Genomic DNA, 19,713 nt, shown 5'->3' on the forward strand with positions numbered 1-19,713 from the left:
AGACATCCGGGTTGGCAGAGTGTGCTAAAGCAGTGAGTAAAACAAACTTAGGGAGTAGGCTTCTAATGTTAACATGCATGAAACCAAGGCTTTTACGTTTACAGAAGTCAACAAATGAGAGCACCTGGGAGTGGGAGTGGAGCTAGGCATTGCAGGACCTGGATTAACCTCTACATCACCAGAGGAACAGAGGAGAAATCACTGACAGTGTCACCAGCAAAGCACCCCCATACCATCACACCTCCTCCTCCTTGCTTCACGGTGGCAACCACACATGCGGAGATCATTGGTTCACTTACTCTGCGTCTCATAAAGACACTGCGGTTGGAACCAAAAATCTTGAATTTTGACTCATCAGACCAAAGGACAGATTTCCACCAGTCTAATGTCCATTGCTCATGTTTGTTGGCCCAAGCAAGTCTCTTCTTCTTATTGCCCTTTTGTAATGGTTTCTTTGCAGCAGTCTCCTCTGAACAGTTTATGTTGAGATGTGTCTGTTACTTGAACACTGTGAAGCATTTATTTGGGCTTCAATTTCTGAGGCTGGTAACTCTAATGAACTTATCCTCTGCAGCAGAGGTAACTCTGGGTCTTCCTTTCCTGTGGCGGTCGACATGAGAGCCAGTTTCATCATAGTGCTTGATGGTTTTTGCGACTGTACTTGAAGAAACGTTCAAAGTTTGTGAAATGTTCTATATTGACTGACCTTCATGTCTTAAATTGGTGGACTGTCGTTTCTCTTTGCTTATTTGAGCTGTTCTTGCCATATTATGGACTTGGTCTTTTACTAAATAGAGCTATCTTCTTTATACCACCCCTACCGTTTCACAACACGACTGATTGACTCAAAAGCATTAAGAAGGAAAGAAATTACACAAATTAACTTTTAACAAGGCACACCTGTTAATTGAAATGCTTTCCAGGTGACTACCTCCTGAAGCTGGTTGAGAGAATGCCAAGAGTGTACAAAGCTGTAATCAAGGGTGGCTACTTTGAAGAATCTGAAATATAAAATATATTTTGATTTGTTTATCACTTTTTTGGTGACTACATGATTCCATTTGTGTTATTTCATAGTTTTGATGTCTTCACTATTATTCTACAATGTAGAAAATAGTCAAAATTAAGAGAAACCCTTGAATGAGTAGGTGTGTCCAAACTTTTGACTGGTACTGAATGTATGTGTGTCTTTCGGAGGGGTTGGGTTAAAAGCGGAAGTCATATTTTGGTTGGACCTTGTGAGCTATTTGACAATGAATTGCAAACAATTAATCTTAATCGTAAACACCACAGCTCATTAGCTCCCAGGTGATGTGCAGGTCATCTGCCCTGAAGGCCAGGATTATATGGTCATTTTTCCATATAAAAACAAGACATTATTGATTCATACCTCCACACTGTGGAAGGCACTGTGACTGTGACCATATCACTTCCCTATGTCTTCATCAGAGCTTTGTATAGTCACTAGTTTTTCTTTCATAACATCTCAGCCTATCACTCTTGATCTACAAGGAAAATCCCTGTCATCTCTGACTCTGTATCACCTCAGATGTCTAACTGAATACTTCTTCCTCTTTCCTCAGAAGTGAACAGTACCTTATTGATTCAGTACTGTAACCTCTCAGTGACCTCTGGCTCCCCATCACTCCTCATGCCTGTCCAGTCCCTTGGCTGCACTGGGCTGAGTTCCCCAGTCACAGCTTTGTTGTCCTGTGTTAGGACTTAATGTTTAAGGAGAGGGGTGTGTGTGGGGGTCAGGAACAAGGAACTGAAAAACAGGAAGTGCAGTGACAGGAAGAGGAAGTTTGGGGTTAGAGCCGTTGCCGGACATTGCCCCCACAGTGAAGCATCATTGGACATGTTGAGTTGCCTGTCTTTGTACTCCTCAACCTGTGGTAGGTGTGTTTTCATGGCTGCTTTGGTAACACAGCACCCTCTTAGGGAAAGGCCGTGTGTGTGTCTGTGTGTGTGTGTGTGTGTGTGTGTGTGTGTGTGTGTGTGTGTGTGTGTGTGTGTGTGTGTGTGTGTGTGTGTGTGTGTGTGTGTGTGTGTGAGAGAAAGAGAGAACAGCAGGCAAGCATGTCATGAGGAGTCCAGATGGTGGGTGGAGAAAGCCCTCTGCTTTAATCCCTGCACCAGGATATCATACCCCCCCCCACCCCCACTCACACACAGCCCCCCCCCCCATGGCCCCACACTAAGCATGTCCACTCTTCCCCTAAACACCCATCCTGACTGTCACTGTTGTAACAGCAAACTGTGGGAAGTGGGTGCTGCTTGTGGTTAAAATGAAGAAAGATCAGAACATTTTGTGTGTGTGTGTGTGTGTGTGTGTGTGTGTGTGTGTGTGTGTGTGTGTGTGTGTGTGTGTGTGTGTGTGTGTGTGTGTGTGTGTGTGTGTGTGTGTGTGTGTGTGTGTGTGTGTGTGTGTGTGTGTGTGTGTGTGTGTGTGTGTGTGTGTGTGTGTGTGTGTGAGTCCGTGTGTGCCTATCATTATTTTACAAGGTAGTGTGTCTGTTTTTCTCTTTAATATTTGATGTGCAGATGAAATGGCTCTGGTGAGTGTATTAGCCTAGTGAGGATGCCCTACACATCACAGTATAACTCATTACAATTCAATCTCAGAGGAAAATATCACATTAACTCTCTTGCCTCATGTGAACCAGTGGATCAGAATTGGCACAAATACTGTATTCATATCTCTGGCCTAATGCTTGGTCAGAGCACTGTCTCATTGTAGCTGCTGCCCAGAATCCCTCAAAACTACACAAGAGATTCCAGACTTCACACAAGCGTTCTCTCTCTCTCTCTCTCTCTCTCTCTCTCTCTCTCTCTCTCTCTCTCTCTCTCGCACTGCTTCTCTCCCCCCCCCCCTCTCTCTCTCTCTCTCTCTCTCTCTGTCTCGCTTTATGTGTCCTTACGTTATAGTAAACTATATAGGAACGATTGGTAAATGTGGGCCTGTCATTGCAGAGAAGAAAGGCAAGGCCAGCTGTTTCCAGTCCAAGAACACTGATGAGGAGGTCTGTGTCGCAGTAAAGATCGAACACACTAAAGGTAGACTTGACCATAATCTATCCATCTCTCATCTCTTACTTCCTCCATCTACCTATAGTATCTCATTATTCTCTCGTCCACTTTCTCACTCTTAATAGTCAATTCAATTCAAAGGGCTTCATAGGCATGGGAAACATATGTTAACATTGCCAAAGCAAGTTAAATAGATCATTAACAAAAGTTAAATAAACAAAAAAAATGAACAGTAAACATTACACTCACAAATGTCATATTATGGCTATATACAGTGTTGTAACGATGTGCAAATAGTTATCACTGTCTCCTCTTTGAATCACTATCTCCTCTTTTAATCCCTCACATACTGGAGCGCCAAGAATAGGACCAAAAGGTTCCTTAACAGCTTCTACCCCCAAGCCATAAGACTGCTGAACAACTAACCCCCCTTTGTTTTTACACTGCTGCTACTCACTGTTTATTATCTATGCGTAGTCACTTTACAAATGACCTTGACTAACCTGTACCCCTGCACATTGACTTGGTACCCCCTGTATATAGCCTTTTTTACTTTAGTTTATTTAGTAAATATTTTCTTAACTCTATTTCTTTAACTGCATCTTTTTCCTTATCTGTTCATTAACTACTGTTGTCTACTGTACTAAAAGAGAAGTATTTAACCTTTGTGAAGTGACAGGCCCTATAGTGCTGTGTAGATGTGACCATGGTGTACTTACTGTACTGTGTAGATGTGACCATGGTATACTTACTGTACTGTGCAGATGTGACCATGGTGTACTTACTGTACTGTGTAGATGTGACCATGGTGTACTTACTGTACTGTGTAGATGTGACCATGGTGTACTTACTGTACTGTGTAGATGTGACCGTGGTGTACTTACTGTACTGTGTAGATGTGACTGTGGTGTACTTACTGTACTGTGTAGATGTGACCGTGGTGTACTTACTGTACTGTGTAGATGTGACCATGGTGTACTTACTGTACTGTGTAGATGTGACCGTGGTGTACTTACTGTACTGTGTAGATGTGACCGTGGTGTACTTACTGTACTGTGTAGATGTGACCGTGGTGTTTTTACTGTACTGTGTAGATGTGACCATGGTGTACTTACTGTACTGTGTAGATGTGACCATGGTGTACTTACTGTACTGTGTAGATGTGACCATGGTGTACTTAAAGCACTCTCCTTCCTCCGTCCAGCCCTAGGTGATAACACTGTCAGTGTTTCTTATTTTAACCAAGTTGTGGTGTTAGGTCAATATGAGCATGGGAGTGTGGGGTTAGAGGTGTCACTACACACATTCTAACTTTGCTACACTATGTTGGTCGCTCGCAGTCTTTTGTGGTCTCAGTTATCAGAAAGAGTCCTACAGCATGTTCACAGCTCAGGTATATTTTTTATATTTATGTTCATGTCAATTTAGGGCAGAGAGAAAGTGAAAGTAATGCAATGAAAATATGAATATGGTCCCATCCAGATGAGATGCAGAGGGCAGTGCATTCTGGGCTGGAGAAACGCTCCCCTCAGCAGCACACAGGTTCACAGGCAGGGTCTGAAGGAGGCCTGTGTGTCTCTCTCTCTCTGCTGTTCTATTTTCATATCTGTGTATCGCTTAGAGCAGTAATGATGAATGAGTTTCTCCTTTCTGTGCCACACTTTCTCTCTCTTTATCCGTCTACTCTTCCTCCCTCTTCTCATCCACTAGTCTGCTTCCTCCCTCTCCGTTCATCTGTCCTTTTCCTCTTTCAACTGTATTTCTCCTTTTGCTCTGTGCTTATTCCCCCCCTCTCTCCCTTTCTCTCTCCCTCCCTCTCTCCCAGTTTTCCCAAGTGCCCAGCCTCAGAGGGGGTAGCCTATAATCTAAAATTGGGCTGTGGATGAGGGGAGGGTTAATCTAAAGGTCTGGGTGGTTCAACACAGCCGTTTAATCCCAGGCCTTACTGTAAATCCTCCTGTCTGTCTCTCTGTGTTGTTGTGGATCCTCTGGCCTCAGTGTCTCAGGGAATTCAGTCTGTAACTGCATTACTAGAATACTGGGTTTAACTCTCCTTTTCACTACAGCAGATCTGCTAAGTCTCCATTTCTCTAGAGAAGCTGAGCCAAGTAGCTACATTTATTAGGACTGTCAAGTTTACCTTCTGTAATTTTAGTGCTGTCTTTTTTATTTGTATTTTATTGTCTGAAAGTGTTCAAAATACACTGAAAACATAAAAAAACAATCTATACAGGTAACAACAACGATGCGATGTCCAGAAAAGTTGACATTTAGGTTACACAAAGTGTGCTTTATCAATTTACCTGATTTTGCTAACCATTACTTTGGACAAAATCAAGCGGTGATTATTTTTGTTATGCTTTTTGTAAAAAAATATCTTACATTTCTTCTCAATTTGAGCAAATTCAGAATTTGCAATTAATTGCGATTAATGACAGCACATCGTGCAATTAACTCATACATTTTTTAAAATTGTTTGACAGCCCTAACATTTATACATGCACTGCGATCTCAGTAAGAAGGACAACAAGTCAGACAGACAACTGTTGAAGTTGCTTTAGGGATGGATCAAAATGGGTACCTAGCGGTCATTTAGAAGCCAAATTAGTTTATTTGACATTCAGAATCTGAGCTACAACCTTCTATAGCCGAGGAGACCAAACATTTACTTTGCTTTGGTACATAATTTAATTCTGTCACTATAAATTGATAAAGCTATTCACTTTCTGTAATTTTATTAATGTTAATTTAACCAGGCAAGTCCGTTAAGAACAATTCTTATTTACAATGACGGTCTACCCTGGCCAAACCTTAACTCGGAAAATGCTGGGCCAATTGTGCGTCGCCCTATGGGACTCCCAATCACGACCGGTTGTGATACAGCCTGGAATTGAACCAGGGTCTGTAGTGATGCCTCTAGCACTGCAATGCAGTGCTTTGACCGCTGCGCCACTCGGGAGCCCCCGTACAATAGAAGATGTTTAAACCTAGACAGCTTTTAGGGAAACACTTGTGACTTTCTCTCATTGGGTTAAGCCACGGAAGAAGAGTAGCCAGCAGTTAAAGCTTCTGTGTCAGTAGGCCTACTGTCTGGGGTATAACGGTAGGCCTACTGTCTGGGGTATAACGGTAGGCCTACTGTCTGGGGTATAGCGGTAGGCCTACTGTCTGGGGTATAGCGGTAGGCCTACTGTCTGGGGTATAGCGGTAGGCCTACTGTCTGGGGTATAGCGGTAGGCCTACTGTCTGGGGTATAACGGTAGGCCTACTGTCTGGGGTATAGCGGTAGGCCTACTGTCTGGGGTATAACGGTAGCCCTACTGTCTGGGGTATGACGGTAGGCCTACTGTCTGGGGTATAGCGGTAGGCCTACTGTCTGGGGTATAGCGGAAGGCCTACTGTCTGGGGTATAGCGGTAGGCCTACTGTCTGGGGTATAGTGGAAGGCCTACTGTCTGGGGTATAGCGGTAGGCCTACTGTCTGGGGTATAGCGGTAGGCCTACTGTCTGGGGTATAGCGGAAGGCCTACTGTCTGGGGTATAGCGGTAGGCCTACTGTCTGGGGTATAGCGGTAGGCCTACTGTCTGGGGTATAGCGGTAGGCCTACTGTCTGGGGTATAGTGGAAGGCCTACTGTCTGGGGTATAGCGCTAGGCCTACTGTCTGGGGTATAGCGCTAGGCCTACTGTCTGGGGTATAGCGCTAGGCCTACTGTCTGGGGTATAGCGGTAGGCCTACTGTCTGGGGTTCATATTTTTTACAGTATTGCAGACATTTGGAGATGAATGACGTTGGATTCCTTCTAAATAACTCTTGTGTTACTCATCATCTTCCACATTGTGATCTTCCATTAAAGAGCTTTGCTTTGGTGTAGATTGAAACCTATACATTCATATCAGTTGTGTTCCTCCATTAGGGTTTCTGTTCACCAATGGAGAGTGTTCAAAACAATGAGCAAACCAGCCTTTATATTGAATACATGGAATTGGATTGTGTTGATAGCGACGAATGAATCTTGCACACAATGTGCTTATTTTTTCCCAGATTTTTTATCAGAAACAATATTTGATGTGTATGAATTGTTAGGTGAAATATGCATAAAATGTAAATATTTTCCCCATCATTCTGCACCTTTGGGTAGTTGTACTCCCAATTTTGATCATCATGAGTTAGTGAATGCAAAGAAATGTATTGATCTACTTTAGATTTTTAAAAGACAGACTAACTTTCTGTTTTGTCTGCTTGGACTCAAGAGATAAGTATGGTTGTGTTCGTCTTTTTGCAAGCAGTAGTGTTCTTTTGATGAATGTGTTTGCAATTTGGACTGTATAATATATTTTTGATGAATCTATTTATATTTTGAGAAGGCAACTACATTTTGAAAACACATTTGCTGTTTTGCAAAATGCTTTTTGAGAAAAACGGTCAAGTCTTGCATTAAGAAAGCATGAGAAGAGTCACCTGCAGAGTTGAATCCCTACTGACAGACTGGTTCAGTTATAGAAGGAAATACCCTCGTGTGTGTGTGTGTGTGTGTGTGTGTGTGTGTGTGTGTGTGTGTGTGTGTGTGTGTGTGTGTGTGTGTGTGTGAGAGAGTTTTGGCTTGGTGAGTATCCTTGGATGACATTGTAACGTTTACTTTGGACTTCATACTGCTTTTAGCTGGGGAGAAATGCTGTAGTAGCTAAGGTCTGTGTGTGTAAATGTTTGTATGGGGAGGTGGACAGACCGACAGAAACCTACAGTTAGAGAGTGGGACCCAGCTGTGACATAAGGAGTGTTCAGGAGAGTAGCAGTCTCGTCTCTCACCGTCTCTGTCCTTGTGCTGTGTGTATAGACCGCCTCACAAAGAGAGACTGAAAAGGAGATTTTTACTTTCATAACAAGATTAAAACAAATGAGATCAGCAAAAGGAGGGTGAGGAATTTTGTAAACACTTTAATGAGGTTTATGTGGAAGATGTGTGTGAATAGTTTTATGGGAGGTTGTTTTAGTGTATGACTGAAAAAGGTATACTTTCTTTATTTGTGGCTCACTGCTGTAATCCTTGCTATATTTCAGGGGTGGGCAACGGCCCACCTTTTGTAGGCCCACGGATCAATTTCACCCCCCCAACAAAACAAAAAATATGTATACAGTCAGTCGAGGTCTCAACCACCGGAGGTTGATAGCACCTTAATTAGGGAGAACAGGCTCGTGGTAATGGTTTCCATGTGTTTGATGCCATTCCATTTGCTCCGTTCCGGCCATTATTATAAGCCGTCCTCCCCTCAGCAGCCTCCACTGGTCACAACTTACTGTTGAGAGTTAGAATAGTAGAATACTTGAGGTGCAATTTTGCATATGGGGCGGCAGCGTAACCTAGTGGTTAGAGCGTTGGACTAGTAACCAAAAGGTTGCAAGATTGAATCCCCGAGCCGACAAGGTATAAATCTGTCATTCTGCCCCTGAACAAGGCAGTTAACCCACTGTTCCTAGGCCATCATTGAAAAATATGAATTTGTTCTTAACTGACTTGCCTATTTAAATAAAAAATGTGTGGGTATGGATGAGTACATTTTTGTGGCCCCCTCCCCCATCAAAGTTGCCCATCCCTGCTACATTTTATAAGAATCAAGATATGACCACTTAAATCCTGATCGAATTAGATTGGACCCTGGTTCTATAAATGTATATTACACGTCCCTCCATGCAGTCTAGTTATTAAGGATGAGTGTGGTATGTCAGTATAGGTGTTTCTGAAGTTGATTAGTTCTTATTATAAAGGGCTTTGGGCTGCTGAATGTTCAACTCTCTCTCATCTCATTCTAATTCAGCACATTATATTACATGTAATTGAATTACACACCCTTTCAGAGCCAATTCACCCTTGGTTCCCTCGGATCACCACAGGGATAGTGCTACGGTGAAGTGTGTGACGTGTGCCTTTGTGCGTGTGTGTGTTTGCACTTGTGTGTTGGTGTGCTATGTACTGTCTCTGTGTGTTGTCCCTCTGGTTGTTCTGAGAGGGAGAAGGGGGATGGAGGGAGTGAGGGAGGAGTCTTCCCATTGGTGAGTCTCTCCACTGTGCTGAGTCACTTAGCTCTTAGGTGCAGTGCCTGTCTGCCTACCTGGGAAGATTGTGTGTTACTTCCCTATTACTCCTGCTTGAGCTGCCTTGTCAGTCCTGTAAGGATTTCCTACTACTCTGTAGAAGAGGCTTTGGGTGAGTTTATTCTCTTGTTAAGTCAGTGCTTCAGCTCTTCCCCTCCTCTCTCACATTTTTCTCTGTTTTCTTAGATGAATGTGGTATTGTTGTTGATATACAGTGTGGTTCGGTCTGTTTTTAGATGCAGATGTAGAGACTAGGGCAATATATCATGAATACCCCTATCCCGGTATGGCTCCACGTACCGGTATGGATATTTACAATACCGTCCATAACAATATTTTGATACAGAGCTAAATTAAAAAAACATTCTATAAATTGGACTACTTCACTTTCAGATTTGTCCTAGTTTAGGTTGAGTATTAAACCATCAGAATTATGAAAAACCATAAAAAACACTTAGAATGTATTTGTTGCAATTCTAGGGTCATGCACTAATCATAAAACATAGTTAAAACTGTATTCTAAAATAAAATCTCAAATTGAAACATATAGGATATGATATTTTGAAAGTATCGTCCAGCCCTAGGAACCTAGCAGAGACTAGACCACTCCAACAACGTTCTAAGAGATGTTCTCACCTACTCCTAAACTCTCTCTGACTCTGTACTGCACAGCATGGTCATTCATTTTGTGTAGCTCTCACGTTTGCCTTTTTCACTGAGGCACAACCCACTGGGCACAGACATCAGTTAAACGTCTATTCTCTATTTGCATTTGGTTGAGTTGTCAACTAACGTGAATTCAACATGAAATCAACAACAACAACAAAATGTTTAAAAGTTGGGTGAAAAAAATACAATCCTCGTACGTTGACTACTTTTTGCAAATCTAATCCGTTTTCACATTGATTAAACGTCATCGTGTTTTGTATTATTTAATTTTTTGAATGATGTGGAAACAAAGTTGATTCAACCATTTTTTTGCCCAGTGGGACATATAATCATCTTTTCACAGGGGGTTCAGATAGTGTTGATTCTGTTGTTCTATTGAAGAGTTAGCAACATATTGTCATGTTGTTTTGAGGTTTCCTGGAGTTGGACAATTCCCACAGCTGTTGGCATTTGCACTGAAAGTATCAGATAATGATATCAAGTAATGTTATGGTCACAATATTTCGTAATTGCAGGTCCAAGGACCAGTTTTGAATTGTGGATATATTTACTCATATGTTGTGGATGTATTCACTTTCACATCTAAATCCCTTCCATTTTTCTTGTATATTACATCATACATCTGTGCTCCTAACTGGAAATCACCATGAGAAATCCCCGTACCACCCATTTTGAATCCCAGGCAGAATTTGTTATACATTGTGGGATATTCTGTGTGATGAGAGTAAAGTGACCCCTTGGGCACAGTTCTCTGGTCTATTTTGGTTAGAAGTAAAAGCTGTAACTTAGATCATAGTTTGAAGATATAGTCTGAAGCTCAGTCTCAGAGTTGTTCTCAGACACTCCCTCTCTTAAGACTCAGGGTGCTAGGTGGCTGACTGGGTGGAGACATACAGGTGTGCCTATTGTTTTTACTCACAGTTCTCGCTTGAGAATCGTGACACATGTTTCCTCAGGATTAGGGAGTGAGTGAGATAGATAGATAGATGATCAATGGTTTATGTAACAGGTCAGGTACTCTGTGTGATGTCATAACCCTTAAGGGGGTGTGAAGGCGGTACTTGTCACACAGACTCACCCCCGGCTGAATGCCTTTAATGAATAGTTGAGGAACATGTTCTACAGGGCAATGTCACAGTAACAGAGTGACACTGACACTCAGACTTTTCACTTGAAAATATATGTCAAACAAAAACCAATGATTGCAAAGTTGTTTTTTTTAAACATACAACTCTATGCACAATTAATACTTTGAACAATTTCCACTGAAAATTGTACCATTTACACAGTAACAGATGCAAAGTTTTGTAGCAGAATGACAGCACAAACTTTGCATTTGCACTGTTCTTCAAGTAAATGGGTTTTTGTAAAATATCTGTATCATCATAGAATTGCCCTAGAGCAACAAACAGTAAAGACTGTGACATTCATTACCTTTACATACAGTATATCTACTTAACTATGGTATGTATGCATATCTATTGAACTATGTTCTATGTTCTAAGGAAAGAAATGACTGGAAAGAAAAAGTATCATGTCACTTAGAAGTAGATACTGTTATACCACAAATTAGATACAGACTTTTCAAGCATCCAATTAAGAACAAGATACTGTGCATTCCAAGAGGCATCGTGGTTGGTCTCTCCTGTTATTTTCCCTCTCTCTCTGTGAGGTAATGGATATGGATGCGCTGCTCTTCTCTCTGATTACGGAGAGAAGTGGTTTTGTTAAATTGATGCATTCCTTTATCCTCCTCTCTGAGCCTGGTGGTATTGGTAAACATGCATTCCTTTATCCTTCTCTCTGAGCCTGGTGGTATTGGTAAACATGCATTCCTTTATCCTTCTCTCTGAGCCTGGTGGTATTGGTAAACATGCATTCTTGTGTGTCTTGGTGCGTTCAAGACAACTTGTAACTCTGAAATCTCAGACTTCAGTGCTTTCAAGACAACTGGGCTCAGACGGGGAAAACATGTTTTGAACGTTCATCCAACTCGGAATTACACGTCGGAAATTCTGACAGGGAGGGAGGGGTCTTCTAAAAGGAAGCGATATCTTTAGTAGCACCAGCAGTACACTGGGGGGATTTAACACATAAACTGATCTGAGGTTATCTGATTTTTTTCCTAAATGGATCTACCTCACTATTATCCTCCTCTTCTCTGTTGACATGTCATGAAAGATCAAGAGGACATTGGTCTATTTGGTCTATTTTTGGTTCTCTGCCAGCAGCATACCACCCTGCATACCACTGCTGGCTTGCTTCTGAAGCTAAGCAGGGTTGGTCCTGGTCAGTCCCTGGATGGGAGACCAGATGCTGCTGGAAGTGGTGTTGGAGGGCCAGTAGGAGGCACTCTTTCCTCTGGTCTAAAAATATCCCAATGCCCCAGGGCAGTGATTGGGGACACTGCCCTGTGTAGGGTGCCGTCTCTCGGATGGGACGTTAAACGGGTGTCCTGACTCTCTGCGGTCATTAAAGATCCCATGGCACTTATCGTAAGAGTAGGGGTGTTTACCTTGGTGTCCTGGCTAAATTCCCAATCTGGCCATCAAACCATCACGGTCACCTAATAATCCCCAATTTACAATTGGCTCATTCATCCCCTGTAACTATTCCCCAGGTCGTTGCTGCAAATGAGAACGTTCTCAGTCAACTTACCTGGTAAAATAACAAATAAATAAAATTATACAGTTCAATACTGTGAAGAATGTTTTTATTATGTGTCATATGAAACAATTTCTATGTTATTATTTTGATAAATGCTAGATAAATGTCTGATCATATTCATTGGATAATTCATGAGGATTTACTCTTGACTGGCTGAGAAACTAATGCCATGATTTCCACCACAGTCGGTCTAAAATTATTTTGATACAAGTGAATGCCCTCAGGCTAGTTTTCCCTGCCTGCCCAATAGTAAAATATAATGTAGTCTTGGGAAGGTTCGCGCCAGTTGCCATGGTACCATGTCTCCCATAGTGTAAATCAAGGACATAGCCTCAGGTGGGATTGTGTTCACCTGAGCTCTGCATTCACTATTCAATATTTGCTCAGTTTCCACAGAATCCTGTTATGCCCTGTACCCCAGGCTCAGAAGTCCACCTTGCAAACATGCAATTAGGATATCTGATGTAGGCTAATACAGTTTTCATTCTGCATCAGAAGACTGACATTAATATTAAAGAAAAGAGGAAAGGAGTTGATTCAATTTACTGTGGTAATAGTGTGATATAGAAATGGCAAAAATGTTGGCTTGGTCTGGTGTTTGGTACCTTCTCAGATAGAACATGACCATTCAGACCTGAGGCTGTTTTAATGGACCCATCTCCCACGAGGCTGTCACACAGAAGCCATGTTTACATCTGCCACAGCAACAGAACTAACCCCCCTTCTCCTCGGTAGAGCTCAAAGAAGAAGATAATTAAATATGTCTCTGAAATAACCCAGAAAGGGGCTCTTTGTGCTCCCTAACAACTTAATGTCCACATGCTTTGATTTAACAGGACGCTGGCTGCTAATTTGCATGGGGGTCTGTGGCGGGACGCTTTTAACATGAGGAGGCCTGTGTGTGTGTGTGTGTATTTCCACCTCCGTAATGTTTTCAGATGGAATCTGCAGTAGGGGAACAGATCCACTTGCGGTTTTGTTACAGAGCTGAGTAGCGTCTCAGCATGGTCAATAAATTGCAGTACATATTGTGTTCTTCTGTAGTCCGAAGGGAAACAAATGGGTTTGTTTGCAGTAACTTCTTTGTTGTAATATCACAAACGGACGTGGCTGTTTCACAGTTAAGGATTCCAGCTTTAAAGAGGAGATCTGCAGTTCAAACAATAACAAAGTCGTCACCTTGCCACTGTTTGGGTAAACAGCTGAGGGATGGTCCTGGAAAAATGTAACCACTCTCAAATTCATAGACAGAGTTATGGATGCAAGAACTGTCCATCCATGATAACACAATTCTAGTTTTATTAACCAAGTTTGAAGGCCATACTTTGTTTATTTACAATTACATTGTTTACAAACTATGGAGTAAAACATATTTTGGGTTTTGATGAGGTATGACAGTTCAACTAAGCTCATGAGGCATTTATGAATTTTATTATTCAAGAATCAGTGGGTATATATCATTGATTTTAAAGATTTTAAAAAAGGGATGTACCTGTCGCAGATTGCCCCTTTAAAGTTAGATTTGGGGGTTAGGCAATCTGGTCCTAGAGAACTTCATCCTACTTCAACTCAGACAACAGAAACAGGTAGGGCCAGAGGTCCATACACTCCACAGGTGTTTACATCAGTGACATACAGTACACCTAGAGCCACACACTGGCTGCTCTGTCGTGGAGAGGGTCTGCATTTCACTGTGAGTGAAAACATGTAGGTGATTTACAGCAGAATGACAGGGTGGTTGACAAGTTAATAACAACCTCTGGAGATTTACTATAGAGGGTGTCACTGACTCTCTACAATCACTAACATACATGTTCCGCTTGGCGACTTGATTTTGGTTATATGGACCATAACATGTTCTAAATTTCCCCTTTAAAGTGATTGCAGATGATGTCAAGCATTTCATCAGCCGAGTTCTTGAGGCCAGCTCTAAAATTATCCACAAAACTTAGGCCATGTTTAGAAAGTCGCCCCAGGAGATCGTGAGACTTTCTTTCTTAGTCGGTCACTACTAGACCATTTCTTGTAAAAGCCTGTGTTGTCTTTAATTGAAGTGGAGCTGTAAAAATAGCTAGAGTGTACGAATCATTAAGGACACCTGCTCTTTCCATGACATAAACTGACCAGGTGAAAGCTAGGATCCCTTATTGATGTCACTTGTTAAATCCACTTCAGTCAGTGTAGATGAAAGGGAGGAGACAGGTTAAATAAGGATTGTTAAGCCTTGATACAATTGAACATGGATTGTATATGTGTGCCATTCAGAGGCTGAATGGGTAAGACAAAAGATGTAAGTGCCTTTGAACGGGTTGTGGTGGTAGATGCCAGGCACATCGGTTTGTGTCAAGAACTGCAACACTGCTGGATTTTTCACGCAAAACAGTTTCCCGGGTGTATCAAGAATGGTCCACCACCCAAAGGACATCTAGCCAACTTGACTCAACTGTGGGAAGCATTGGATCAATCAACATGGGCCAGCATCCTTGTGGATCACTTATCGACACCTCGGCGAATTGAGGCTGTTCTGGGGGGAACAGGCAGGGGGGGTTTCAAACGCAATATTGGGAAGGTGTTCTTAATGTTTTGTATACTCAGTGTACAGCACCATGTATACATTCTGGGAGAAAAAGGTGCTGTCTAAAACCTAAAAGGGTTCTTTGGCTGTCCCCATAGGTGAACCCTTTGAAGAACCCTTTTTGGTTCCAGGTAGAAAGAACCCTTTTGAGTTCCATGTAGAACCCTTTCTACAGAGTGTTCTACATGGAACCCAAAATAGTTCTACATGGAACCCAAAATAGTTCTACCTGGAACCAAAAGGGGTTCTCCTATGGAAACGTTTTGGAAACCTTTTTTCTAAGAGTGTAGAATGCCACTGGAGATTCTTCCTTGTTATGATGAGTGAGTCATACTTTTTTATAGCGGTATGGTGAGTTGAAGGTACGCTATAAAAAGTATGATACTTTTAGAGCAAAGAGAACAGTTATCTATTTTTAAGATTGAAGAGATTGAGTTTATTAAAGGTATTTAGGTCACATTTCATTTATTCATTCTACTGGGATGGGACTTCATTGAACTCATCCTATCTTCTCTGTAGATTTACTGATCATGGAGCAAATAAGCAAATTAGCTTGTATCATCAGATGCAGGCTCTGCAGCGCTAGTGAATGGATAGCCTCTCAGGACAAATGGACAATGTTACACATTGATTATGTCATACACGGCGATCCAGAGCATCGACAAACATGCTCAATGGGTGACATGTCTGGTGAGTAAGCAGGCCATGGAAGAACTGGTACATTTTCAGCTTCCAGGAATTGCGTACAGATCCTTGACATGGAGCAGTGCATTATCATGCTGAAACATGAGGTGATGACGGCAGATGAATGGCACGACAGTGGGCCTCAGGATCTTGTCACGGAATATCTGTGTGACGCCGAACTGCAGTCAGGTCAAGACCCTGGTGAGGACAACAAGCATGCAGATGAGTTTCCCTGAGACGGTTTCTGACAGTTTGTACAGAAATTTGTCAGTTGTGCAAACCCACAGTTTCATCAGCTGTCAGGATGGTTGGTCTCAGACGATCCTGCAAGTGAAGAAGCCGGATGTGGAAGTCCTGATCTGGCGTAGTTACACGTGGTCTGCAGTTGTGGGGCCGTATGGACGTACCGACAAATTCACTAAAACGACGTTGGAGACAGCTTATGGTAGAGAAATGAACATTCAGTTCTGGTGGACATTCCTGCAGTCAGCATGCAAATTGCACGCTCCCTCAAAACATGAGACATCTGTGGCATTGTGTTATGTGACAAAACTGCACATTTCAGAGTGGCCTTTTATTGTCTCCAGCACAAGGTGCACCTGTATAATGATCATGCTGTTTAATCAGCTTCTTGATATGCCACACCTGTCAGGTGGATGGATTATCTTGGAAAAGGAGAAATGCTCACTAACAGGGATGTAAACAAATTAGTGTACAAAATGTGCGAGAAATAAGCTTTTTGTGTGTATGGAACATTTCTGAGATCTTTTATTTCAGCTCATGAAACCAACACTTTACATGTTGCATTTATATTTTTGTTCCGTGTACATGACTGATCTTAATGGAGACTACCGTGAGGAATAAAGCTCTTTATGTCTCTATAATGTAACAATACCTCTTGCTTGGCCTCAGCAACATGGTGCCATGTATGGTGGTTTTACCATAATAGGTACAGTGGGGGGAAAAAAGTATTTGATCCCCTGCTGATTTTGTACGTTTGCCCACTGACAAAGAAATGATCAGTCTATAATTTTAATGGTATGTTTATTTGAACAGTGAGAGACAGAATAACAACAACAATCCAGAAAAACACATGTCAAAAATGTTATACATTTATTTGCATTTTAATGAGGGAAATAAGTATTTGACCCCATCTCAATCAAAAAGATTTCTGTCTCCCAGGTCTGTCTCCACACCCTTAAAGGGAGTGCTCCTAATCTCAGTTTGTTACCTGTATAAAATACACCTGTCCACAGAAGCAATCAATCAATCAGATTCCAAACTCTCCACCATGGCCAAGACCAAAGAGCTCTCCAAGGATGTCAGGGACAAGATTGTAGACCTACACAAGGCTGGAATGGGCTACAAGACCATCTTTTTTAAATGTTTTATTTCACCTTTATTTAACCAGGTAGGCTAGTTGAGAACAAGTTCTCATTTACAATTGCGACCTGGCCAAGATAAAGCATAGCAGTGTGAACAGACAGCAACACAGAGTTACACATGGAGTAAACAATAAACAAGTCAATAACACAGTAGAACATTTATTTTAAAAAAAAAACAATTTAAAAAGAGTCTATATACATTGTGTGCAAAAGGCATGAGGAGGTAGGCGAATAATTACATAATTACATTAATTTAGCAGATTAAAACTGGAGTAATAAATGATCAGATGGTCATGTGCAGGTAGAGATACTGGTGTGCAAAATAGCAGAAAAGTAAATAAATAAAAACAGTATGGGGATGAGGTAGTTAAATTGGGTGGGCTATTTACCGATGGACTATGTACAGCTGCAGCGATCGTTTAGCTGCTCAGATAGCAGATGTTTAAAGTTGGGGACGGAGATAAAAGTCTCCAACTTCAACGATTTTTGCAATTCGTTCCAGTCACAGGCAGCAGAGAACTGGAAGGAAAGGCGGCCAAATGAGGTGTTGGCTTTAGGGATGATCAGTGAGATACACCTGCTGGAGCGCGTGCTACGGGTGGGTGTTGCCATCGTGACCAGTGAACCATCGCCAAGCAGGTTGGTGAGAAGGTGACAACAGTTGGTGCGATTATTCGCAAATGGAAGAAACACAAAAGAACTGTCAATCTCCTTCGGCCTGGGGCTCCATGCAAGATCTCACCTCGTGGAGTTGCAATGATCATGAGAACGGTGAGGAATCAGCCCAGAACTACACGGGAGGATCTTGTCAATGATCTCAAGGCAGCTGGGACCATAGTCACCAAGAAAACAATTGGTAACACACTACGCCGTGAAGGACTGAAATCCTGCAGCGCCCGCAAGGTCCCCCTGCTCAAGAAAGCACATTTACATGCCCGTCTGAAGTTTGCCAATGAACATCTGAATGATTCAGAGGACAACTGGGTGAAAGTGTTGTGGTCAGATGAGACCAAAATGGAGCTCTTTGGCATCAACTCAACTCGCAGTGTTTGGAGGAGGAGGAATGCTGCTTATGACCCCAAGAACACCATCCCCACCGTTAAACATGGAGGTGGAAACATTATGCTTTGGGGGTGTTTTTCTGCTAAGGGGACAGGACAAGTTTACTGCATCAAATGGACAATGGACAGGGCCATGTACCGTCAAACCTTGGGTGAGATACTCCTTCCCTGAGCCAGGGCATTGAAAATGGGTCGTGGATGGGTATTCCAGCATGACAATGACCCAAAACACACGGCCAAGGCAACAAAGGAGTGGCTCAATAAGAAGCACATTAAGGTCCCGGAGTGGCCTAGCCAGTCTCCAGACCTTAATCCCATAGAAAATCTGTGGAGGGAGCTGAAGGTTCGAGTTGCCAAACGTCAGCCTCGAAACCTTAATGACTTGGAGAAGATCTGCAAAGAGGAGTGGGACAAAATCCCTCCTGAGATGTGTACAAACCTGGTGGCCAACTACAAGAAACGTCTGACCTCTGTGATTGCCAACAAGGGTTTTGCCACCAAGTACTAAGTCATGTTTTGCAGAAGAGTCAAATACTTATTTCCCTCATTAAAATACAAATCAATTTATAACATTTTTGACATGCGTTTTTCTGAATGTTTTGGTTGCTATTCTGTCTCTCACTGTTCAAATAAACCTACCATTAAAATTAAAGACTGATCATTTCTTTGTCAGTGGGCAAATGTACAAAATCAGCAGGGGAACAAATACTTTTTTCCCTCTCTGTATGGTTGTGCATAGTCTGTAGAGCAGAGGGGGACTGGGGGATATTCTGGGGGATATTCTGTGAGGATTAGCTGGAGCAACACTTAATCTGCTCATACGCAACACTCTGTGGCCAAATGAGTGTTGTTGAGAGTTTGGAATATAACCGTTCCTCTTCGCTCTCTCCTGCTCTCCTTCACGCTCTCTCTCTCTGTTCCAGCTCTAAGCAGCAGCCCCAGTGAACGCGGCAGCGGCCCCCGCAGTGCGAGAGTCAGTCGGACAGGTCTGTGTGGGAAGAGTCCCAGTGAGAGGAGCAGGAGGGGTGTCAATGGAAGAGGCTTGGCCAGCAGGCCCTTACTGCAGCCCAAACCACAAGGTACTGATAATAATGCTGTTTAATATGACATTTAGCAGACATTTTTATCCAAAGCGACTTACAATAATGAGTTCATACACTTTAGAATATGTGACCCCAGTTGTATTCGAACCCATGACCCTGGTGTTGATAGTACCAACCAGGGTTGGGGTCAATTCCACAAATTCTATTCTCTCTCCCTGTAAATTCAATTTAATTTAATTCAAATTCCAGGGCAGGCTTAGAATTCAAATATAAATCAATTCCTCTGAATTCCAATGTTAGCTAAATTCCAGCCGTTCAATTCCCATGGCACCGTATCTGTCATCTCTTTAATCTGAGTCTAGAGGAAGGTGTCTGTTCTCTGACCTGGAGGGAAAGCGGTCTTTACTGGTTCTATCAGCAGACCTGTCAGCTTGTTTCCACTGTTGGGAAAGAAATTGTTTGACCAAATACAATACTATTTCTCTGTAAACCAATTGGCAAATTGGT

General features: G+C 42.3%; 1 protein-coding gene across 6 annotated transcripts in view; it reads left to right on the plus strand.

Annotated features, from left to right (window-relative positions):
* The window catches only part of LOC139374228 (FYVE, RhoGEF and PH domain-containing protein 4-like), a 101,282-nt gene that overhangs the window by 56,519 nt on the left and 25,050 nt on the right, over positions 1-19,713 (plus strand). For 2 of the 6 annotated variants that reach the window (XM_071115257.1, XM_071115271.1), the window contains exons 2-3: positions 2,974-3,057; positions 19,087-19,242. In XM_071115257.1, the coding sequence (XP_070971358.1) occupies positions 2,974-3,057; positions 19,087-19,242 (240 nt within the window). Of the gene's footprint in view, positions 1-2,973; positions 3,058-7,738; positions 7,947-9,027; positions 9,081-19,086; positions 19,243-19,713 lie in introns of those variants that run through there. The other 4 variants (XM_071115264.1, XM_071115277.1, XM_071115285.1 and 1 more) reach the window with 3 other exon arrangements.

This window comes from Oncorhynchus clarkii, chromosome 2, assembly GCF_045791955.1.
Source record: "Oncorhynchus clarkii lewisi isolate Uvic-CL-2024 chromosome 2, UVic_Ocla_1.0, whole genome shotgun sequence".
NCBI classification, from domain to species: Eukaryota; Metazoa; Chordata; class Actinopteri; order Salmoniformes; family Salmonidae; genus Oncorhynchus; species Oncorhynchus clarkii.